This window comes from Triturus cristatus, chromosome 12 (assembly GCF_964204655.1).
Source record: "Triturus cristatus chromosome 12, aTriCri1.1, whole genome shotgun sequence".
In the NCBI taxonomy this organism is placed as follows: Eukaryota; Metazoa; Chordata; class Amphibia; order Caudata; family Salamandridae; genus Triturus; species Triturus cristatus.
In genome coordinates, this window is record NC_140595.1 from 200163018 (window position 1) to 200187918 (window position 24901).

The 24901-nt window shown below is 44.7% G+C and overlaps 1 protein-coding gene across 5 annotated transcripts in view; it reads right to left on the reverse strand.

The window, feature by feature from the left end:
* Positions 1 to 24901, reverse strand: part of FCSK (fucose kinase) — an 808393-nt gene that overhangs the window by 12664 nt on the left and 770828 nt on the right. For all 5 annotated transcript variants that reach the window (XM_085639472.1, XM_085639470.1, XM_085639473.1 and 2 more), the window contains 3 exons: positions 18506 to 18693; positions 12239 to 12338; positions 9870 to 10093 (listed from right to left, as the gene is read on the reverse strand). In XM_085639472.1, coding sequence (XP_085495598.1) covers positions 9870 to 10093; positions 12239 to 12338; positions 18506 to 18693 — 512 coding nt within the window. The remainder of the gene's footprint in view (positions 1 to 9869; positions 10094 to 12238; positions 12339 to 18505; positions 18694 to 24901) is intronic.

A 24901-nucleotide genomic window follows, 5' to 3' on the forward strand; every position in this document is an offset into this window, starting at 1 on the left:
AGAAAACATTTCATTCGGCTCTTACCTGTCCATAGCCACAGCACGGTGTTGGTAGCAGCCTCCTTCTAACTCACACTCACTCAATATGGCAGCAAGCTGTTATGGGCCACAAGTGCAGACTTAATGCCCTGGCAGCTTAGGAAGCCCGTTAAAGGGCGACACAGGGGGCCTGTTTCACAAACTGAACTCTGTCGTGCGTTTGGTAGTACTACAAAATATAATTCACAAACTACGTGCAGAGTTGTACAATTCCGCACTCCTTATACTTATGTGTGTGGAGTTCTCCGCCCCGACTGCAGAGTCTCCAGATGTGGAGCACTCAGCACACAAAGTATAGGGAGTGCGGAGAAGTAAAACTCTGCATGTAGTTTGTGAATACCTAAAAGTAGTAAAGTTACTCAAAAGCTTAAGTTTACCTTTGTGAATCAGGCCCAATATGTCTCAAAGAGGATTTGTTTTGCAGTGCAGCACTGGATACAAATAACAGTTTTTTTCTCCCGAGTCACTCAATGCCCCTTCAAAATAATATTTTTTCAGTCAAACAAGATAAGAAAAGTACATGTTAAAAACAATTACAAACCGCTGGAATCACAGAAGTCAATTACTAAAATGTACGTCATTATTGCCCTTCCATGTCATCATAGATGGATCATACGGCATATTTTTTCCTTAAGCTCCTCGCCCGAGTAATTAATCTCAACACTGCATAACAGATTGTTGGGGACTTATAGCATTGTACAAACAATAAACCTCTTGATGTGTTTTAAAACATTTCCCGGCTAAAACTTGGCATAAAAATCGGGTTCTAAAAGCAGAATATAAAGTGCAAAATACCATAAAGGGCTGAGTGGACTGTATGCACACTCTATTGAATGGGCAACAGGGTAATATTGCAAACCACTTCCCAATAAGGGGGAGAGCCACCAAGAGGTGAGTCATAGTTACTTGAAGGCGAGTTAAATAAAATCTGTGTTCTGGTGCTTTTATCCATGATAGATAGGGCTCAATGGCTTCACAGGTTGACAATAGGATATATGAATGGACAGTTACCATGTCTAGAACTTTCTCAAGTCTTATCTTTTCTATGTGGGCATGATATGTGCCCTTTCCAAAGCCTTTGTGCGTGAGCCAATCTCGCTAGTATTCTCGAAGACACTAGATAATCCTAGGTCTTGAAAAGTGTTTTATATATACTTAATCCATGGGACAGCTAGCATGTTAGTCTGTTTCAGGCAATCCTCCACTATTCCGAGAGTAAAACTTCTCTCCGGGGTGGACCAGGTTTTAACCCACAGCAAGATGGGTGCCAAGCCCACTGTATCTTCTAGGAAATCTTGGCCCATTTCATTGGGAGTGATAAAACTTGATGTGGATCTGGGGAGTCCTAAAGGCCTAGTTAAAAACTTGTATTCTGCTGCCTGAAGGGGCTTTACAGATGTATGTCCCCATACTCCTGCACCATATGTACTTACCAACAGGCATTCACTTCTGTATAACATTGTCAGTTCTTTGGGGAGTTTATGTCCTAACTTTTTTTGCTAATCTAAACAAAGATTCACATTCTGCCCCCATCGATTGGGACTTTGGAGTGATCAAAGGGTCTCATTAAAAATTGGCGCTAAATAAAATGCCCAAGTAGCAAAATTAATTGTTTTCTTTATCGGGCAGCTCCTCGTTCGGCCAGCACTGCAATGCCCAGCAGGCCCCACGAGGGAGCTCTTTGCCAGAGGTCTTCTCTTTTTGCCGTTGTGAAGTTACGTGGGGCCCGTTGGGCATTTCAGCGCCGGCCCAACGAGGAGTAGCCCGATGATGAAGCATGGCACCTCTCGGGGTGTGTGAGGGCCCTTGCTCCTAATAGGAGCTACTCCACCTCTATCTTCACTCCTTTGTGGACACTTGGTACATTCTCCTTTCTTACCTCCACTTCGGTTTCCTCTAGGAACTGCATACCCCTGTTTTCGCCATTGTAACAAGGGGCACATATGCTGGAACTGTCAAGCCCCAGTCCCTATCCCTGTGATTCATAAAACTATAAATCCCATCTAAAAGAGCTTGCAGACCATTAGCAGTGCGGGCCAAGAGGACGGCATCGTCCATGTATAGTTAAACAGGGACTAGGCGCAAACCAATTCTCAGGACATCAGGGGTGCAGTTTGTTAAAAAGGAGTCAAGGGCATTAATATAAAAAAGAAATAAAAAAGGTGCCAGGATGCAGCCTTGTCTCACCCCTCACGTAACTTGGATAGGGGAAGTCTGTTCGCCTGACTGGAAATAGCGAACTCTCATATTCGTATCTTGATGGAGACTTTTGAACACACTCAATAAAGGTCAATCCACTCCCGCATGTCCCATAATGACCCACAATTTGTTTCTATCCACTAAGTCAAAGGCACAGGAGAGGTCCATAAAGGCCATATGTATGGCTCCTCTCCTGACCTTGATGTATTAACCCAAGATAAGAAAAGATTTAAAGCTTGCTCTGTAGTGCCCATTCCTGGGCAGAACCCATATTGCACTTTAGTAAACAAGCATTTACAATGCAATAGGCCTCGCATTTACACAAGTTTGAGCTTTTGGCATTGTAAATGACAATGCCTTTTATTTTTGTTTTCGTTTTTTAAACATAAATAAAAGGCATTGTCATTTACAATGCCAATAGCTTAAACTCGCGTAAAAGCGAGACCTATTGCATTGCAAATGCTTGTTTCTTGAAGGCTCCATGAACAGGTTGGTGAAGCTCTGGGGCACCTTGCAGCCAGTGCTCTCTAACATGGCATGGTAGCTGCTGTTGAGTCTAAAAATGTTCTGATGTAAAACAATGTGCACTAGCAGCTGAATGTCTTCACCCACACATCCATCTCCAGGCCAAGTTAACAGGGAATGCAGGCTAAACAATCAAAATATGTCTTGGAAACGCTTGGAGGGTAAGTGCTGGGAACAGGCGCCCTCGGAATGCCTGTGCGCCTTGGCTCGTATGCTTCATGGCTGTTCTGAAGACTTTTACAAGCAGATAAGAAAATTCTTCACGAGGGCTATAAAGCACAAAGAGAAAAAAAAACGCTCACCATCAGTTTTCACTCAGTCACTTGTTAGAATTAGCTTACGTTGTGATTAATGTTTTTTTCCGTGCTTTGGGTTTGCTGGCTGTCACATGGGCTGAGTGAAAACAGATGCGCTTGTCACGATGGGCGGCATCACAAAACATCAAGGGCGTCAACAAAAGTGACAACCAGCAAACCAAAAGCACGGAAAAAACATTAATCACGACCTAAGCCAATTGCAAATGGTCAAGACACAGGGGCGTGGATTAAAGCCCCCCTTCTAGTAGTGTATACTAAGGCCCTCGCAGGGCGAGAAGCGCATGCGCGCTCCGACGCCTGGCGAGGCCTAAAAAGGAGTTTTCACTCGCCCAGGCATCTAACTTTACTAAGATTAACCAACCAAAGATTTTTCCTGAAGAGTAAAGCAGTGCATTCGGGTGGTAATTGGAAGGGACGCTCTTATCTCCTATTTTTATATATGGGGAAGGTGACTGACTGCCTCCTTGACTCTATTGGCCCCAAACTATTGTAGACCTAAAAACATTTATAAGGCACGGGCCCATAGTTCTAAATTGTGTTTAAAAATCTCTACTGGCACCCCGTCTGGTCCTGCTGCCTTGCCTGATGCTGAGCAGAGTATGGCTGTGCATACTTCCCGCACGGAGGTGGATTTACTAAATTCAACTAGTGCCATGGTGGTTGCAACAGGATCTGCTGGGAGTCTTTGATTTTTATCAGGCATTTGCGTGTTAAATATTTTTTAAAAATAAGCAACCCATTCATGCTCTATTATATGACAATCTATTCCTGACTCTAGCTTTTTAGTGTTCACTATTTCCTAAAAAGCGCAATTATCTTTCAGGGTTGCTGCAACATTCTCGGATGTTTATTGCTTGGAATTGTATTTTGCATTGCAACACTGGATTAAAATAACTGGTTATTTTTTTTCATCGTCACTGAATCGTCCCTTGAACTTCTCATCGAGTACTGAATTTTGTAACCTTGAATGGTAGTAAGGGTACTTTTTTCACCAACCGAGGTGTTGGCATTTAAACCAGTTCTGATCCAAATCCTTGGCATACTATTTAGGGAACTCCTAAGTCTGCACCGGCACTCACGCGATGCACCACAATGGTGATGAGAGCAACCTTACCTGTGAGTCAATAATGACTTAAAACCTTAAAAATGAATTAGGAACACTCTTACCTCTTTAATGCAGTGTCTCGAAAAACCCCTACTAGGATCCGTGAGTAGTGTTCTCCGTCAGTAGGGCTTGGCTGCTTGCTGCTCAATGATAACCTTCACATACAGTACAGACTGCCTGCATTGTGTTACACACCAGTGTTCACTTATCCTACTTCCTATCTGTACAGTGTTAGATGTCAGGGTTCACTTGTCATACTTCCTGTCTGCACGGTGTTAGATGCCACAGTTCACTTATCATACATCCTATATGCATTGTGTTACATGCCATTGTCACTTATACATCCTATCTACACAGTGTTGGATGTCAGGGTTCACTTGTCGTCCATCCTATCTGCATGGTGTTAGCTGCTAGGGTTCACTTGTCATACATCCTATATGCACGGTATTAAGATGCAAGTGTTTGCTCATCATACATCCTATATGCATTGTGTTACATGCCACGGTCACTTGTCACTTATTATCATACATCCTATCTGCAAAGTGTTGGATGTCAGGGTTCACTCATCGTCCATTCTATCTGCAAAGTGTTGGAAGTCAGGGTTCACTCATCGTCCATTCTATCTGCATAATGTTTGATGTCACGGTTCACTCATCGTCCATTCTATCTGCAAAGTGTTGGATGTCAGGGTTCACTCATCGTCCATTCTATCTGCATAATGTTTGATGTCAGGGTTCACTCATTGTACATTCTATTTGCAAAGTGTTGGATGTCAGGATTCAGTTATCGTCCATCCTATCTGCAAAGTGTTGGATGTCAGGGTTCAGTTATCGTCCATCCTATCTGCAAAGTGTTGGATGTCAGGGTTCACTCATCGTCCATTCTATCTGCATAATGTTTGATGTCAAGGTTCACTCATCGTCCATTCTATCTGCAAAGTGTTGGATGTCAGGGTTCACTCATCGTCCATTCTATCTGAATAATGTTTGATGTCAGGGTTCACTCATCATCCATTCTATTTGCAAAGTGTTGGATGTCAGGGTTCAGTTATCGTCCATCCTATCTGCAAAGTGTTGGATGTCAGGGTTCACTCATCTTCCATTCTATCTGCAAAGTGTTGGATGTCAAGGTTCACTCATCGTCCATTCTATCTGCATAATGTTTGATGTCAGGGTTCACTCATCGTCCATTCTATCTGCATAATGTTTGATGTCAGGGTTCACTCATCGTCCATTCTAACTGCATAATGTTTGATGTCAGGGTTCACTCATCGTCCATTCTATTTGCAAAGTGTTGGATGTCAGGGTTCAGTTATCGTCCATCCTATCTGCAAAGTGTTGGATGTCAGGGTTCACTCATCGTCCATTCTATCTGCATAATGTTTGATGTCAGGGTTCACTCATCGTCCATTCTAACTGCATAATGTTTGATGTCAGGGTTCACTCATCGTCCATTCTATTTGCAAAATGTTGGATGTCAGGGTTCAGTTATCGTCCATCCTATCTGCAAAGTGTTGGATGTCAGGGTTCACTCATCGTCCATTCTATCTGCATAATGTTTGATGTCAGGGTACACTCATCGTCCATTCTATCTGCATAATCTTTGATGTCAGAGTTCACTCATTGTCCATTCTATCTGCATAATCTTTGATGTCAGGGTTCACTCATCGTCCATTCTATCTGCAAAGTGTTGGATGTCAGGGTTCACTCATCGTCCATTCTATCTGCATAATGTTTGATGTCAGGGTTCACTCATCATCCATTCAATTTGCAAAGTGTTGGATGTCAGGGTTCAGTTATCGTCCATCCTATCTGCAAAGTGTTGGATGTCAGGGTTCACTCATCGTCCATTCTATCTGCAAAGTGTTGGATGTCAGGGTTCACTCATCGTCCATTCTATCTGCATAATGTTTGATGTCAGGGTTCACTCATCGTCCATTCTAACTGCATAATGTTTGATGTCAGGGTTCACTCATCATCCATTCTATTTGCAAAGTGTTGGATGTCAGGGTTCAGTTATCGTCCATCCTATCTGCAAAGTGTTGGATGTCAGGGTTCACTCATCGTCCATTCTATCTGCATAATCTTTGATGTCAGGGTTCACTCATCGTCCATTCTATCTGCAAAGTGCTGGATGTCAGGGTTCACTCATTGTCCATTCTATCTGCAAAGTGTTGGATGTCAGGGTTCAGTTATCGTCCATCGTATCTGCAAAGTGTTGGATGTCAGGGTTCACTCATCGTCCATTCTATCTGCAAAGTGTTGGATGTCAGGGTTCACTCATCGTCCATTCTATCTGCATAATCTTTGATGTCAGGGTTCACTCATCGTCCATTCTATCTGCAAAGTGTTGGATGTCAGGGTTCAGTTATCGTCCATCCTATCTGCAAAGTGTTGGATGTCAGGGTTTACTCATCGTCCATTCTATCTGCAAAGTGTTGGATGTCCGGGTTCACTCATCGTCCATTCTATCTGCATGATGTTTGATGTCAGGGTTCACTCATCGTTCATTCTATCTGCAAAGTGTTGGATGTCAGGGTTCACTCATCGTCCATTCTATCTGCATAATGTTTGATGTCAGGGTTCACTCATCATCCATTCTATTTGCAAAGTGTTGGATGTCAGGGTTCACTCATCTTCCATTCTATCTGCAAAGTGTTGGATGTCAGGGTTCACTCATAGTCCATTCTATCTGCATAATGTTTGATGTCAGGGTTCACTCATCGTCCATTCTATCTGCATAATGTTTGATGTCAGGGTTCACTCATCGTCCATTCTATTTGCAAAGTGTTGGATGTCAGGGTTCAGTTATCGTCCATCCTATCTGCAAAGTGTTGGATGTCAGGGTTCACTCATCGTCCATTCTATCTGCATAATGTTTGATGTCAGGGTACACTCATCGTCCATTCTATCTGCATAATCTTTGATGTCAGAGTTCACTCATCGTCCATTCTATCTGCATAATGTTTGATGTCAGGGTTCACTCATCGTCCATTCTAACTGCATAATGTTTGATGTCAGGGTTCACTCATCGTCCATTCTATTTGCAAAGTGTTGGATGTCAGGGTTCAGTTATCGTCCATCCTATCTGCAAAGTGTTGGATGTCAGGGTTCACTCATCGTCCATTCTATCTGCATAATGTTTGATGTCAGGGTACACTCATCGTCCATTCTATCTGCATAATCTTTGATGTCAGGGTTCACTCATCGTCCATTCTATCTGCATGATGTTTGATGTCAGGGTTCACTCATCGTCCATTCTAACTGCATAATGTTTGATGTCAGGGTTCACTCATCGTCCATTCTATTTGCAAAGTGTTGGATGTCAGGGTTCAGTTATCGTCCATCCTATCTGCAAAGTGTTGGATGTCAGGGTTCACTCATCGTCCATTCTATCTGCATAATCTTTGATGTCAGGGTTCACTCATCGTCCATCCTAGCTGCAAAGTGTTGGATGTCAGGGTTCACTCGTTGTCCATTCCATCTGCAAAGTGTTGGATGTCAGGGTTCAGTTATCGTCCATCCTATCTGCAAAGTGTTGGATGTCAGGGTTCACTCATCGTCCATTCTATCTGCAAAGTGTTGGATGTCAGGGTTCACTCATTGTCCATTCTATCTGCATAATCTTTGATGTCAGGGTTCACTCATCGTCCATTCTATCTGCAAAGTGTTGGATGTCAGGGTTCAGTTATCGTCCATCCTATCTGCAAAAAGTGTTGGATGACAGGTTTCACTCATCGTCCATTCTATCTGCAAAGTGTTGGATGTCAGGGTTCAGTTATCGTCCATCCTATCTGCAAAGTGTTGGATGTCAGGGTTCACTCATCGTCCATTCTATCTGCAAAGTGTTGGATGTCCGGGTTCACTCATCGTCCATTCTATCTGCATAATCTTTGATGTCAGGGTTCACTCATCGTCCATTCTATCTGCAAAGTGTTGGATGTCAGGGTTCACTCATCGTCCATTCTATCTGCAAAGTGTTGGATGTCAGGGTTCACTCATCGTCCATTCTATCTGCAAAGTGTTGGATGTCAGGGTTCACTCATCGTCTATCCTATCTGCAAAGTGTTGGATGTCAGGGTTCACTCATCGTCCATTCTATCTGCCAAGTGTTGGATGTCTGGGTTCACTCATCGTCCATTCTATCTGCAAAGTGTTGGATGTCCGGGTACACTCATCGTCCATTCTATCTGCATAATGTTTGATGTCAAGGTTCACTCATCGTCCATTCTATCTGCAAAGTGTTGGATGTCAGGGTTCAATCATCTTCCATCCTATCTGCAAAGTGTTGGATATCAGGGTTCACTCATCGTCCATCCTATCTGCAAAGTGTTGGATGTCAGGGTTCAGTTATCGTCCATCCTATCTGCAAAGTGTTGGATGTCAGGGTTCACTCATCGTCCATCCTATCTGCAAAGTGTTGGATGTCAGGGTACACTTATCGTCCATCCTATCTCCACGTGGTGGCTGAGAGAAATCTGGTCTAGCAACCTTCTGCCTAACAAACGGGGTCTAATCAAAAGTGTTTCGGGCTTTGTTGGTGGGTGAAGTTATTGTGGAGTGATTGTGCGTTCTGTTGAGACAGTGGTATTGAGTTGGGGGCAAGTGTCCAATGTTCGGTCATGTCAGTGCATGCGTGTCACTCCGCGCCCCTTATGCCGCTTTAAAGCGCCACAGGTAGAAAGTTCCTGAAGGACTGGGCGTGATAGGAGAATAGAGCACCAGAAAGTAGAAGTTTTATACCTGGCCAGAGTCCCCATCTCTGCAGGTATTGGAAGCACTATCAGCCTGGTAACGTCTCAGACCTGGGTTAAAGGATCACAAACCACTTGCTGTGAGAACCAATGTAGCGGAAATGTCAGCTACTGCTTTTATCACCTTAGAATCTCGAGGTGCGCCCTCTTCCCTCGCTCTTCCATAGGACCGCACTTGAGATTAGGGATTATATATCCCTCGCTCTTCCATAGGACCGCACTTGAGATTAGGGATTATATATGTGCTGCTCTCACTCAGTTTGCACCGCATCCAGGCTTTGCATATTGAACACAGACTATCAACCAGATGGGTTCCAATGCCACTTCTTTGGATTTCAATGATTTTCTCGAAACTAAAAACTCCACAGGGAGGTTTGTGAGGATTCAATCATTCTAAGAACCAGACAGCGAAGCACGCATTTGTTTGGTGTTATGTGCTGGCGGTTTAGAATTGATCTCCAAGTAGAATTCCGTCTTTACTTGCTACTGACAGCTTCTACATGGAGGTAGAGGACAGTCTTTCTTTACAGTGGGTTCTCTTTGTATGGTGTCAGCTGACAGGCTTATCGTCCAGTAAATCCCATCTTTATTGTGTTGGGTAACAGTCTTTTGTTACAGGGGATAGGAGACGGCCCTACCTAGGAAGATAGTGTGCATGGTGGTAGGTGGCCCCTTGGACCCCAGAGGAGATACTGTCTCCATAGAATTAGAAAACAGTCTTATCTCAAAGTGGGACTGTCTCTATGGTGACATGAGACAGCCCTACCTCGGCAGATGATGCATGAATGGTGGCAGGTGATACTTGCCCCTGAGAGTAGATGCTGTCTTAATGGTGTTGGATGGCAGGCCTATTTATGCAGATCCCGTTGGCACGGTGTTGGGTAGCACTTCACATTGGGCACTGTCTGCGTTTCCCCTCACCCGGACTCACCGCTGTATTTGCCAGTATCTGCTGCAGTTTCTCCTTCGGGTTGGGCTCTTTCGTTAAGAGGTATAGAAAGCCTCCACCTCCCGCGCCCGCCAGGCTCTGTCCATAGACGTGGGGTCGCAAGGCATCCATCATGCGCCGCACTGCCAGCGGCTCACAACCCGGTGCCATATTTTTCTTCTGTTGCCAGTAGCGGTCCAGGCACTCCCCTATGAGGTGCAAGTCACCTGGAAGACACAGAAGCAAGACAGTCACCATAGATGCATGAGATACCAGAGCTACCTGGCTTCACTGACAATTTGCTGTTCCCTGCAGAAAACATGTGCCACCATCCGACTGACAAACCCTTCACTGAACAGCAGTCCTTAGAAGTAGGGAAAGCTAACCAGGCTGCAGGATGTGGTGATAGCTTCCAGGCACAAGAGAAGATGGGATGCTGTGAAGAGTATGAAACTGAGGGCCAAGCATTGCCAATGATTCTGATGCCTCTCTGGGCCTCCAGAGTGGACCAGGGTTTCTCAGTCCGCGGCAGGTGGGTCTTGATGCATATTCCAAACAATCTAGTATAGTCAACTTGTACATAGCAAGTATATTGTCAAATATCTTCTCGGGCCTAGGAACCCCAGAAAGCTTACTAATTCCCATCAGCATGGAGCTTCCATAGACTATACTGGAGCGCTCTAATTATTCTACACCATTTTTTTTATTAATCTGATGCTGCGAAAAATGGTTTCATCCTACAGCCTTAATGGGAGATAATGTAGCAAGGCTCAAGGTAATCCTCAGGAAAGCTGCACATGGATTCCTGTTGTGTTCCAGCAATTTCAGACAAGGTGAAATGAAGATAAGATGAAGCGTTTATGCCACAAATAACAAATTGACAGCACACAACATTCCCTGGTGACTGCTCCAGGCTCCAAACAGCATCGGACTGGAGTCTGGAACCCTCGCCAAGAAATGCCAAAGCTCCATTGTTTAAGATTCAATGACAAGATATAACAATACATTCTGTCTCATGACAATCTCTACTAGCATTAAAGAAAAACCTAGAATGTTTAAAGAGAAGCTTAAAAAAAAAGTAGTGTTCCTGTTGAAGGCAGAATATGCCACCCTATGCGCACCCAATGAATATGTCACTCGCTGGGCATCTTTGGCTACAGAGCAGAAATAACTGTAGTAGTAGTAGCAGTAGCAATAGCAGCACAGGAGAGTGACTGGTGCTGCTCAGTCAGGGTGGGTGCCCTCCTCCCACTTTTTAATCTCTCCCACCACCTTAACACTTCATCACTAACTGTGAGATGAGACCACGTCAGGGTCCTGTATGGCTAATAAAATGACTCCGCTACTGAATGCCAATGGCCAACGATTGGGGGGCACAGCTTGGAATATGCCACAATATTGCCAGTAGTGCAGATAACTAAACATAACTTGTGAATGGCGACTCCAGTTTGATGCCCTTTATGCAGCTGGTTTACCGGAAACTGTTCCTACTCAGCAGAAAACTCGCTGTCCAGCAAAAGATGTTCTGGCCATTCATCATCTCAAGTTTTAGAAATTCATGCTCCAGGCACCATACCTGGTCAGGGTACTGCCAAGAGGCAAGAGATGTACGGGCAGTAAACTCACCTCAAGACTGTCTCAGGTGCCAACATGTGCACGGCTATCACAAGGGACAGGTGAGGGCTAGGAACAGTAAGAGAAAGCAATGCCAGATACAACAATGGTGCCCTTCTATCTGGAAGGACCAGGCCACAGGAAACTGCATGTTACTCTTGATCCTATTGTCTTCATAACATTCATCACTATATGAGGGAATCGCTCATGTGATTATGAATGGTGCGAGGAAGTAAGAGTGACTACGCAGAGTTCTCAAAGGTTAAGATTCATGCAAACATTCCCATGCATCCTTTTTTCACTGTGTGAGTTGTCCTAAGTGAAACAGGATTCCCAGACAGAGACCCCAGCTGCACTACAGCATTGATGTTCAATAAGACCTGTTTAGAGGAGACATAGCCTAGCAGGTAAGGCTGGGCTGCACCTTCTGAGGTGGGACAGGTAGAGTACTGATTTCCATATGGAATGGAAAGGTACCCAAAAGAATTCCCAGTTGTTAAAATTAATTCAAGTATTTCCATCCATCACTTTTCTGAAGTCTATATTCAGTTGATGTACCTGGCTACGGTAAAGGTTTATACCTGTGTGATGGCTAAGAGATCGACAAATTCCAAATGTAAGCAGCTTAATGTTCCTCCATCCCGCCACCCTTGCCCTTCAGTGTGATGCAGGCCAGGTATCCTCATGCAGCAGTTACGGTGCACGTGCAGCTTCCTGAGCACTCTGTTTCCCATTACAACATGTTGGTGGTTTATTACCTTGGCTGAAGGCTTGGGCACACTCCTCTGCGTTGCTCACCAGTGCATCAGCGTTCTGCACGATAGTGGGCAGCCTGGAATACCAGTTCCGCAGCACGTCCTGCAAGTGAAAACAGGTCCATGATATCTGCATATGCCAAATTCCAGGATACCTGATGCTTTTCCCATAAACAGGAGGCCCACATATCAAGCAGTTTATTCTAGATCAGAAGTTGCAAATCAGCTTGCATCCAAGAGGCCAGCTCCATGCCAGATTTTTAAGATAACAGCTCACTGTGAATTCCATTTACATTCTAAGATAAATTTATAGTTTGTAAATTTCCTAAAAATTTGGTATGGATGGGGCCTGCCAGTACGTACCTTGGATATCCCTGTTCTGGATGAATGGGTTTATAACTTGTTATCAATATATTACTGAACACCAAGTTGTAAATTAACACCTCCAGCAAGTGAAGCAGCTCTTCACTCTACAAGAGCTGCCCTCCAGGTAACTTTATCACATACAGTCTGTGTTAGAAAATGCAAACCATTGGCACTAATACACATAGGGCCATATTTATGACCCAGTTTTGGTCGCTCTTGCGTGCAAGAGAGATGCAAACCTAAAGTCACATTTTTGAAGCTACGCAAAGCCACTTTGCGTGGCTTTGAATGGCTTCAAAAATATGGAGTAATGCAACGCAGCACAAATTGCTCTGTTGCATTACTCTGCGCAAGGGAGGCATTGCATGCACATTATGTGGGTTTTCCCAAGCAACTCCCATGGTTTTTGACACATTCCCAGATTTACCAAACCTGGTAAACCTGGGAATGCGCCAAAAAGATTTGCCTCCCCAGGTGAGGAGTAACGAGGAGAAATATATTTATTTCTTCTTGTTTTTAGGTCTCACCTAGGCAGCGCAAGTGCCATCTCTTCGAGACATGCTGTATCTACTCTGTGGGCTTTCAACATGTCCATCGCTTTTCATTCGTTCCTTTGTGGGCCTTTAGAAATTCCTTGCTTTTCACTGGTGACTCGTCACCATTTGTCCCTCCTTTTGGTTTGTTGTCCCCCCCCCCATGGACACTGGCCCCGCTACATGCCTCATTTCACTTCTGGCCATTTATGTTACTTTTGGCTCACTTTTCTTTATTGTTTCTGGCTGTAACACAAGTGATCGTGCTTTTGGCCACTCCGTTCCTGTTTACCGTTTTGTGGCCGTAACACGAGCGAGCCCTCGAGAGGAGCCCACTTCCAATAAAAGCTGCTTAATGACTAATGCATGCAGGGTCAGTTTACAGAGGGGGAAGCAGCCTGGCTAGTGCTAGCCTGAGTGCTGCAGACATTGTACAATTCTCCCGCAGACAACTTATCTTTTTAAACACAGTTGCCTCACTGTTCAATGTCTTGTAGACCTGGCTAGACAAACGATATTCTAATAAATTACAGCCTGTGTGTAACAATATATCATCGAGACATACTCTGTACTCTGTGGCATAGACGATTGTCATAGGGGCACAAAGTTCCTCTTCTGGACCTTTATTTATGAGCCCGGTGCATAAAGGAAACTGTAGTCCTCTGCCACCTCAGTTTGCTCCAGTTCTAGACTACAATGGCTTTGTATAATATTGGCGCTGCCAACATGCCATTTTGGAGCACTTTAAAGGCAAAAAAATGCAATGTTGGGGTTGAGTTCAGAGCAATTGTTTATTTCAAATGTATAATAACAGAAAAATGCACGTTTGTGCTTTCAGTGATATTGAATACATGTGTAAGATCATTGTTCTTCTTCCCTCCACCTGCCCTCTCATCCCTGTTTATACTTTCCCCGTCCTCCAGTCCCTTTTTCTTCTCCCCCATTTGTCTCTGTTTTTCCCTTCCTGCCTCCACAGCACACATAGAAAGAGAAAAAAGCCTCTCAGGATTGTTTTTGTGCAGGAAGATGCTGCTTCCTGTACAAAACAATCCTGCCTACAACACAGACATCCTTGCAACATGGTGCAAGGGTGCCTGCGTTGGCTCTAGGCTGCCAAAATGGCGCCAGCGCAAGGGGAAAGGACAGGAATGGACAGTATTGGATAAATAAGGTGCATTTCTGCCCTTTTCCCGTGACACATTGCAGCAAGGTGACTTGCTGCGCTGCCTTGAGCCACAAGGGTCATAAATATGGCTCTTAGTTTAAAAGATTGTACTCATTTAGTGCCACTATAAAAGGAAAATAATAAAATGAATATTACCCATAAGAATCTATTTTTGGATGGGGTGATTATGCAACCGTCTACTACTCTGACTACTGAGAATCTGAGTCACAGGTAATATGGTACTGACATCACATTCCATAAAAGAGCAGTATTGGCTCTTACTGACCGCACAGGCGTTTTGTATTGTTAATATGTATACCATAGCACTCAACCTTCTAATGGTTCTACTGCTCCGAAACCGTAAACCAAAGTGAAAAATAATATACAAAAGGGAATGCTTAGGAAGTCCAATGTTTTTACTGAAAATTCACTGAATCACATATTATTCCAGGATATTCAAACATATGAATTCCTATTATAGATCCAATATTACGCACGAGCCATGATATTCCCAAAAAGATTTTCTTTATTCTTCACAACCTCAAACTGCAGCCCAGCCAACGTGTTTCGTCCTGACAAGGGTCTTCATCAGGGTTTATAGATTTCTTAGTGTTTCCTTGTGGGCAAGTGTAAGCCACCCAAAATAAGAGGGGGCTAAATTGTGGTATCACCCAAGGTTCATTAAAAATTCCTTATTGATTCTTCCGGGATAAGTGTAAATCATACCTGTATGAGAAGGCCTTGCGCGGATAGGATACCGCGTCTTTCTGCTCAGCTTGTCAGATCCCACTGGGGATACAGATATTCAGCCTTCTCCCTTCACTGGTGTACACTTCTCCAAGAAGAATCAATAAAGAATGTTTAAAGAACCTTGGATGATGCCACTATTCTTTTTGGAATATCATATCATGGCTCTTGCATTAAAATTGGATCTATAAGAACAATTCATATGTTTGAATTCTCTAAATTTATATGTGATTAAGTGAACTTTCAGTAAAAACACTGGACTTCCTAAGCACTCCCTTTTGTATATTGCTTTTCACTTCGGTACTGACATCTATTGTACCTAGTCTATAGGTAAGATGGTGTCCAACATCAGCCAAGGAGGCAACAGCCATGCCATAGTTTCAGGAATACCACTATTTAATTTGGATTAATTTCATGCAAATTTATCTTATGTGGATATCTCAAAAATCGGACATTGATCTCACTGCCTGGACTTGCACAGGACACTACTTTGGCTTTTTAGGTATGTGTAGATCACTGCTTGGTAAACCGGACAGATTGCCATGATATCTGTATAAAACTGATTATTCTCCTAAACGTGGAATATGCTTTATAATGATGACCGTAAACTATTTAGGGCCAGTTTTACAGGGACTTGTAATGGCACAGCCGCCAAAGATTGGCAACTGGCCCACCCTTTCCATCTATTGCCTCGTTTAGAGTGAAGAAAATGCTGATTTTCCCAAAGAATGAAGGGCAGCCGCCTACAAACTTGTCATCAGAAGAGCCTTCCAGTGCTACGTTGGACAGCTGTCTGGAAAGGCCATGTGCAACACATTAGTACCGGATATAGCATGAAAAGGCCACCAATAGGTAAAAGAAAACTACCCAGTGTATCAAGGACATTTGTCTTTTATTTTACAAGGATGCACCACAGCTTTAGGAATTTTTCTTTGGAAAATGAAAAAGCATTGGCAAAGTCAAAAGGTTTTGTCTACAGAAGAGCTATCGGCTTTGCCTATATGTTGTAGCTATGTTGTACACAAGCGTGACTACTGTTCAGCATGGCTAAATGTTAGTGGCATAAAGGATAGTATTGTGGAGTATAGTGGAGTGGAGTAGACTGGCATAGAGAAGACTTGAGTGGTGTGGAGTGGCGTAGAGTTGTGGATTGAGTACAGTGTTGCAGAGTGGTGGAGAATTCAGTGGTGGAGAGTGCAGTCTTGCAGAGTAAAGTGTCAGAGTGCACTGGCGTAGAGTGCAGTGTTGTAGTGTATAGTGGTGTAGAGTGCAGTGGTGCAGAGTAGTTGGCGTAGAGTGCAGTGGCATAGAATGCATTGGTTTTGAGTAAAATGGAGCAGAGTGCATTGGCGGGAGTGCAGTGGTTTAGAGTAGAGTGGCGCACAGTGGTGTCGAGTAAAATGGAGCATAGTAGAGTGGTGCAGAGAAGCATAGAGTAGATTGTTTCAGAGTAGAGTGAAATGGCTTGTAGTGGTGCAGAGAAGAGTGAAGTGATTCAGGGTAGAGTGCAGTGACAGAGTAGTAGCGTGGAGTGCACTGGCTGGAGTGGTAAAGAGTAGAGTGCAGTGGCATAGAGTGCAGTGTTGCAGAGTACAGTGGTATAGAGCGGAATGTTGTGAAGTAGTCTAGAGTGGAGTGGACTAAAGTTGTGTACAGTGCGGTGGCGAAGAGTGCATTGGCACAGAGTAGAGTGATGCAGTGTAGGGAGGTACAGTGTAGTTAAGTACGATATATTGGCATAGTGTGCAGTATAGTGGTGCAGAGTAGAGTGCAGTGGCGGAGATTGTAGTGTTGCAGAGTAGAGTGTCGTAGAGTGCTGTGGTGTAGGGTGGTGCAGAGTAGAGAGCAATGACAAACTACAGTGGTGCAGAGTAGAATAGAGTAGCATAGAGTGCAGTGATAGAGTACTATGGTGTAGAGTGCAGTGGCGTAGAGTGTTGTACAGTATAGTGGTGTAGAGTGCAGTGTAGATTGGCATAGGGTGCATTGGTTTTGAGTAAAGTGTTGTAGAGTGCATTGGCGAGGAGCGGAGTGGATTAAAGTACAGTGGTCACAGTAAAGTGCAGTGGCAGATTTGAGAGGTGTAGAGCTGTGTAGAGTGGAGTGGACTACAGTGCGGTGGCGAAGAGTGCAGTGGTGCAGAGTGTATTTGCCTAGAGTGCATTGGTGTAGAGTGCAGTGTTGCAGAGTGAAGTGGAGTGACCTAGAGGGAGTGGTGTAGAGTACAGCGGTACATAGTAGAGTAGAGTGCAATGGCGTAGAGTAGAGTGGTGCAGAGTAGAGAGGCATAGAGTGAAGTGGAGCTCAGTGGAATGGTGCAGAGTATGCTTCAGTGACGCAGTGTGGAGTGCAGTGGCGTGGAGTGGGGCAAAGTGGACTATGCATGGGGTGGTACAATACTGCCATTACAGGCACATCTTCAATTGAAATGACCATTACAGTTGCACAGACACACAGGTTTACTGCTAAAAGAATACCGCGCACAAACAATGTGTGGAAATGTCATCACCGAGTGTATTGATTTGTTTTGATCGTATTAAAATATTTTTCCACCACACTTCAGAATTACCCAAAAATGTGCTTCATTTGTGCTTTCCTATTTCTGATATATTCGCACTGTTAATTTACATATGTTTACATTTTGTTATGTGCTAGAAATAAATAACATCAAACAGCCTTCCGTCCTGTCCACGCCCAGTAGCCAGCATCATCATCACGTAAATCCTTTCGCTATGAAGTCAGAGAAAGAAAAGTAAACACCAAGCTCCCTCGGAAAAGAGTATCTGACATTTGACCTTTTGTCTTTCAATGCACAGTAAATGTGACATGATAAGAACAAAATTTAAAGGCCTGTTTACAGAAATCGATACTGGTAGAAGGATACCATAAATAGGGTATGGGCTACGGAATGGACTCAAACTGGACATCCTAAAACAAACAAAGCTAGAAAATAGAAAGCATGCAAATGTGAGGAGCAAAACACAAAGCCAATTGTAAACATGGGCTGAATGCATTCCCTGGGAGGTTTTTTGAAGATCCCCAAGATGCCTTTAGCAAACCAGACAGCTGTGCTGTTTTGTAGGCTTCGACCTAAAAAGGGGGGCCGGACATGCTGCCAATGAATAACGAACCAGCCGTCCTTTTATTTTCATCAAAGTGACACCAGCCATGGAGACAGGAGTCATTTTGGAAAACAAAAAGAACAAAATGGCAAACAGGATAAAACTTTAGATAGGGAATTTATTTAAATTGCAGCAGCTGGCTGCCATATGCCCTTAGTCTACTTAGCTCAGAAAGTCATAGAGCGATCAGTGTTCAGATCCATTTAGCAACCAGAACAGTGTGAAAGATAAAACATTTGTTTGGAAGCAGGAAGTCAGAAAGCAAACTATTAACATTGCTATTAGTACCCATTGTTTGGGTCAGATGACAGAGGCTAGGGAGTGATTAGGGTTCTACCTGGAGCAGGTTGCGAGCCAGACGCGTCTTCCCCGTGTACACAAGGAGAAGGTGTTCATTCAGAGTTTGAATGAAGCCACTTGGAAGTCTGATCTCCTCCACGTCCACCTTCAGTGGCAGCTGGGCTCTGGAGCGCCCGATCTTGATGCCAGGCATGAGGCCACCCACCTGGTCTTGCCAGCCTCCTCCTGCAACAGAGAATCCCATGTCAGACATATGAGGTCGGGTCACCTCTTTTGGCACATCTACCAAAATCATGATGCTACAGGCACCAAGACCTTGTCCAACCCTTCTGCATTGGCTCCTCGCTGGGGATGCGTCAAAATGCTATGTTTCCCCAGAGGAGGTGTAACAAGGAGAAATATCTTTATTTCTTTCCGTTTTCCCGCTTTCGAAGTGTGCCTCGTTGTGCAACACTCATAGAAAGAGGAAAATGCCTGTCATGATTGTTTTTGTGCCGGAAGGTGTCCCTTCCTGCACAAAAACAATCCTACTTACAATGCAGGCACCCTTGCATCACGGTGCAAGCGTGCCTGTGTTGGAGCTAGGCAGCCAAAAGTGCGCCAGTGCAAGTAAAGGCCAGAATGTGCCATTTGATGTTAAATACTGAGCATTCCTGCCCTTTACTTTCACGCAGTGCAGCAAGGGTACTTGCTGTGCTGCGTGAAAGTATGATAAATACACCCCTTAATTACTAAACCAAACCTTACTATAATGCAAACTGTAACTCTACTATTATTTTTGTTTGAAATACATTAAAAAATAAAAGAAACCCTAACACGACCCTAATGCTAACTATAGTCCTTAATTAATTTAAATGAAATTTCATTGAATTAAGTAATCCTAACCTAACCATGATGCTAACCATAAACTATTCCTAAATTAAATATAAATGGACACAACCTTATAGCTAGCCAAAACATTTAATCAATTTAAATTACATTGATTTAACCCCTGAATTAAAATAAATCACACAGAATGAAATGAAATGCTGCTAAACTCACCCTTTTTAGGTCTCGCCTGACCCAGCGCATGCGCTGATCTGGCGAGACTTTTAGTAAGGGCTTCAAAAAATGCCACCATGGCCGGCCTACAGCTTGCGTGCATGTGCGCGGGAGCGCGCTTACGAGCAGAGGCGCCATATGGCTTTCCTCGTCATGCTCATTAAGCGCATCGCTAGCCGCGCTTGATCGCGTTCGCGATCACTTTCACTTTCGCGGCCGCTCTGCTGTTCTCAGCCCCCCCACCCCTCCACCTCTCCATACTGAGCACGAGGTGCGAGCGAGCGGCCAATGCTCGTTTTTTAAATACTTCCCTGAACTTTCCCTCACTTACCACTGAAGGTTATCAACGCTTCCTTTACGCTCCGCACTAATAGGTTTGCTGCCTTTAGTTTCTCTGCTTGTGGTATTCACTTTTTTTGTATCCTCTCTGGTGTTCACTGCTTTGAACCTTTACTTGTTTAGGACTTGTGCCCTGCTGGTAAGCACCAGCTTTAACTGGTGGATCTCTTGTGGCCTGTGATTTTACGATGGTCTGTTTACTTAACCAGAGATGCTAATTTTGCATTTTGGCGACTGTGGCACCAGCTTGTTTTCGGCTCGAATTAATGAATATGAGGCCAGGGGAAGAGTGAAGGCTTCCGTGCATAACGAGACAGCAATGTGGGGTAGGGTAGAAAGTATTAGCAATTTAACCACGTTTTACCAGTCGCTGCTCCGGGTGCGGTAATTGCCGTGACCCCTTGATAGCGAGGGTTGTGCTCATGGGAAGCGCTCCTCCATATGATATGCTAGTTCTATTTAAAATAGCTAGATTATTGATTTCACTTCACTAAGCGGTGGGAGAAATAGTCGCACTCTTTCTTAAAATACTTGGTATAAATGTTGGTTGTAGTCGAATTAAATGCAGATTCAATTATAACACAGGGGGGTTAACTGATTAAGATCCGTGTTGTGGACTTTGGCTCCTGGTTCTGCGATGTTGGAAATGCCAAGTACCTTTGTGTGCACAATAGCTTGTGCCAGCTGTTTTTCGAGGCGCGCAGGGTCAAGGGAATAGTTAGGGTAGCAGGAACAGAGGTACTGGGTTTAGAATCTCACTTCACCCCAGTTGTATTGCTGACTTTTACCACCTAGCGCAGGTGTGAGCCCAATTATTTCACTTGCTTCCATAAGGGCCGCAGGATTGCTGCTTCTCAGCTGCATCCAGTCCACAGCAGATCAACTATTTGTTGTCTTTTAAATAAATAAGTGCAGGACCCAAAAGATTGTCTTTGGAGCCCGCTGAAAAATGCTGGGGTTGATGAACAACAAGGCAGCTTAACACGGCTTTAAGTAGGCCGGGTCCCTTCGGGTCTCAGACCCGGTAGTATTTAAAACCGCACATTGAAACTGGTACCTTACAGGCCCTGTATTCATGTCCTTATGTTTACAGGTAAAACACTGATTTATTTCTGGAAAATGAGAGTTAAAAAAGGTAAGTTAATCTATGGCGTTCCTGTTTATATTTCACATGCTTTATTTAATCCTGCATTCCCTAAGAGCGTTTGTTTTTCCGGGATATTGTGTTCTATTTTTTACAGGCAGCATATTACTCTTGAGTAGTGCATACCTTGAAAGGGGTACGGCTGCAGCCAGAGTGGGTTTCTCACAATGCCTATCGGGGGGTCAAAAAGGTGTCCAGTGTATATTCAGAATACATGGTCATCCAATCCTTGGCCTCTCTGCAAAGCGCACAGAGCAATGGTCAGGTATGCCAATTGCAGTTGTGATTCTATGCAAATGTATCGGTAGGCTGGCCCTCGAAGGAAATTTTAGTTTGTTTAAGCCACGCCCTTAGTTATATAGGATATGCCTTTTTAGGGTCCCCCCACACTTTTCCCATCCCACGTAACGCCCTACTGCTTTACCATGATTCCTACTCATTCTTTTTTCTTTCCCCACTCTGCGCTTGCTGCCTTTCTTCTTTCTCGCAGGTTTTTTCCCATCTCTGCTTCCCCCTTTGTCCCGTCTTTCTTGCTTTCTCTAGTTTATTACTCCCTTTCCCTCTTTCTCCGTTCTGCTCCGGGTCAAGTCTGATGATGAAGAATAACATGACGGTCCCTCGCCAAAAACGAGTACTGGTGTCTACTTCCTGCCACGAGACGCCACCTGCCTAAATTAAACACTTTAATGTGCCCCAGTGCTAGACTCTGGCTCTTCAAAAGGTATTTTTGTGTGCGTAGTTCCCGCCGAGCTGACCGGACAAACTGTCCGAGAAAGAATCCGCTGCACCCTGGCTGCTGTTAGTCTCAACATGTCTCCTTCCCGTGACACCAGACCACACTCTATTGTACCTGGATAGTGGTTTACTGTAAACAGCAGGAAGTATCTTGTTGCACTATAATCAAAACAAAGGTGTGCCTGGCTAATCTTTGCGTCTATTTCGGCAAAATGATTGTGCATGAAAGTATGGGGGATGAATGTCTGGCCCGCCGCAATCCTTCATAACAAAAGATTCTTTCTGCAGCGACTGTGTCTCCACAATTAAAATCAGTGGTTAATTTGAGCCGGTGCTTTCCGGTGCTGAGCACCGGCACTTAATTGGTTTCTGGTACTCTGCACCAGCACCTAATTGTCAACACCATTCTTAGGGCAGTCTGCCACAAGGTGGCGCTGATCCTGTAATTTAGAGATGAGCAGTATAACAGTTGTTTAAGAAAACAATATACATTACAAAATTGCTAATACCTGCCTCCCCAGCTATTCCTTTAGCTTTGGGGACCTGGAATAATCTGAACTGTCGCATTTACATGCAAGATAGATGGTTAATAGTTGTTTTGGCAGTGATGACAGGGGCGATGGGTGGAGAAAGCTGCAGTGGCCTCCTGATCAGAGCACTGGCACTTAATATTGTACAAATTAAGCACTGATTAAAATATGGGAACTTTAGGGTTACTAAGTGTTTGGCGCTGGCTCATCTTTGAAAACAGTGGTCCATATGACCCCGCAAAAGGTCCCTCTGTCGGACACATTGGCATCCATTCAATATATTAAGGTGCGAATCATCGCTTTTTCTGCAAATTGTTTTGTTTTACTTGAGAAGTATGACCTATTTACTCCCGAACACAACCAAAAAAATGTAAGGTTTCTTCTAGGAGCATGCACTGTCTGCAGTGAGTCATGTTTGCTAAAAGTGGGCTTAGATCCCGCCTATTGCTTAACATTGGTTGGCTTCATTGTTACTCTCACTTGCTTGCTACTTATTATTCAGCTTCAATAGGCTTTCCTACCTCTTCTTGTGTTTCTCCCTCCCCAGAGCATAGACGCAGTACTTATACCATTACTCCGCATATTTTTCAAGCACTATATTTCCTTTCTCTTTGAGCACTCTACAAGAAAGTGTGTATACTAGCTGTGTGCGAAGTGTACTTCTCCCTCTTTTCCCGTGTGGCTTTTTCTTGGCCTCCTTCAGTTGCTGTTCTTTCCTTTTCCCCACCCACCTTCCTTGGCTATTCTTGCTTCCCCAACCGCCCTCTTGGCCGTTTCTTTCCCAACCACACCCCTTCAACCCTCCATTGTCCATTTGCTTCCCCAGCCCCTCCCGCCTCCCTCCTTTGTCCGGTTCTAAACCCCCACTCTGGCGGGAAGACTGGCCAAAAACCCCAAGGAAGGACAGGGGGTGTGCCAGCCTCTGCCAGCCCCACCCCTCAGGTGGGGGAGGCGAGGTGAAGCACATCTCCGGGGTCTCGCCATCTTGAAGATGGGGAGCCCTGCCCAATCAGGACTAGGCCACTGCCCCCCTCCCACAGGAGAGTGGCAGGATAGGGGGTGTACCCACCCCAGGGCAGGGACCCAGTGGTCCCTGCCCTTTACCTACCTGTAACGCCCCTAAATTGAGTATTTAGGGGCACCCTGAACCTTCCTTCCTTAGATCCAGATTACGAAACAGCAAAGAAGATCAAGAAGAAAGAAGACCTGCCGTGCAGCTGCTAAAAAGAGGAAGACGCCAACTGCTTTGGCCACAGCCATACCGGCCTGTCGACCCTCGAACCTGCTCCTGCTAAATCCTGGCATCTCCTGGGGCCAGCAACCTCACAAACCCCGGAGGACCTGGCTACCTTGTGACTCTGAGCATCTGGGACTCCCACGAGCAGTGGCACTGCTCAAAGCAAGTAACTGACCCCTGGCATCAGCCAGGAACCGCAAACCCTGCGCACACTGCACCCGCCAAGCCTAGCCTGTGCTGGAGTGGACAAACACCCCGAGGACGTCCCCCCGGCGACTGTGACCCCGAATCTGGCACCCAAAAACCCACCTCGACGCTCCTGACGACGCCTGCAGCCTCAGAACCAGGGACTACCCCAACCGCGATCAACAGAGTGTAAGATTTCCCGACACCAAAAGGCACCCCTGCACCCGGCGCCCTGCGGCCCCCTGTGCCCAACTCCTGGGCACCTACCTATCCTCCAACTACCCAACTTACCTCTCGAAGTGGTGGTCACACCTGAATAATCTTCATCCCCGAGCTTGCAGCCTTTGTTCGTTCTTGAGCTTCTCCATTGCAATCCATTGAGCGCCCGAAGGCTCAAAAGCACCCTCCACCCAGCCGCCCGAGTATATTTTGATACCTATTGTTGGTTCTAAAATAAAACAACCATATATTTTTATATACAAACCATTGGCCTAGAGTTCAGTTCTTGAGTGTGTGAGACCATTCGCTGACTGAGTGTGTACAACAAATGCTTTACACTGTCCTCTGATACCGCCTTACTGCTCGACCAAGCTACCACTTTAGAGAGTAAGGGTTTATCTAACTTTAGCCTCTGCCAAACCTCTGGGGGCTGTGGACTCTGTACACACAGTACCTATTTGGGAACAGTATATATAGAGCCACTTTCCTACAGCAAACTATTAACATTGTTAGTACCCATTGTTTGGGTCAAATGACATAGGCTAGGGAGTGATTAGGGTTTTACCTGGAGCAGGTTGCGAGCCAGACGCGTCTTCCCCGTGTACACAAGGAGGTGTTCATTCAGAGTTTGAATGAAGCCACAAAGGTGTGCCTGGCTAATCTTTGCGTCTATTTCGGCAAAATGATTGTGCATGAAAGTATGGGTGATGAATGTCTGGCCCACCGCAATCCTTCATAACAAAAGATTCTTTCTGCAGCGACTGTGTCTCCACAATTAAAATGTAGGAACTTTAGGGTTACTAAGTGTTTGGCGCTGGCTCATCGTTGAAAACAGTGGTCCATATGACCCCGCAAAAGGTCCCCTTGTCGGACACATTGGCATCCATTCAATATATTAAGGTGCGAATCATCGCTTCTTCTGCAAATAGTTTTGTTTTACTTGAGAAGTATGACCTATTTACTCCCGAACACAACCAAAAAGCTTTTAAGGTTTCATCTAGG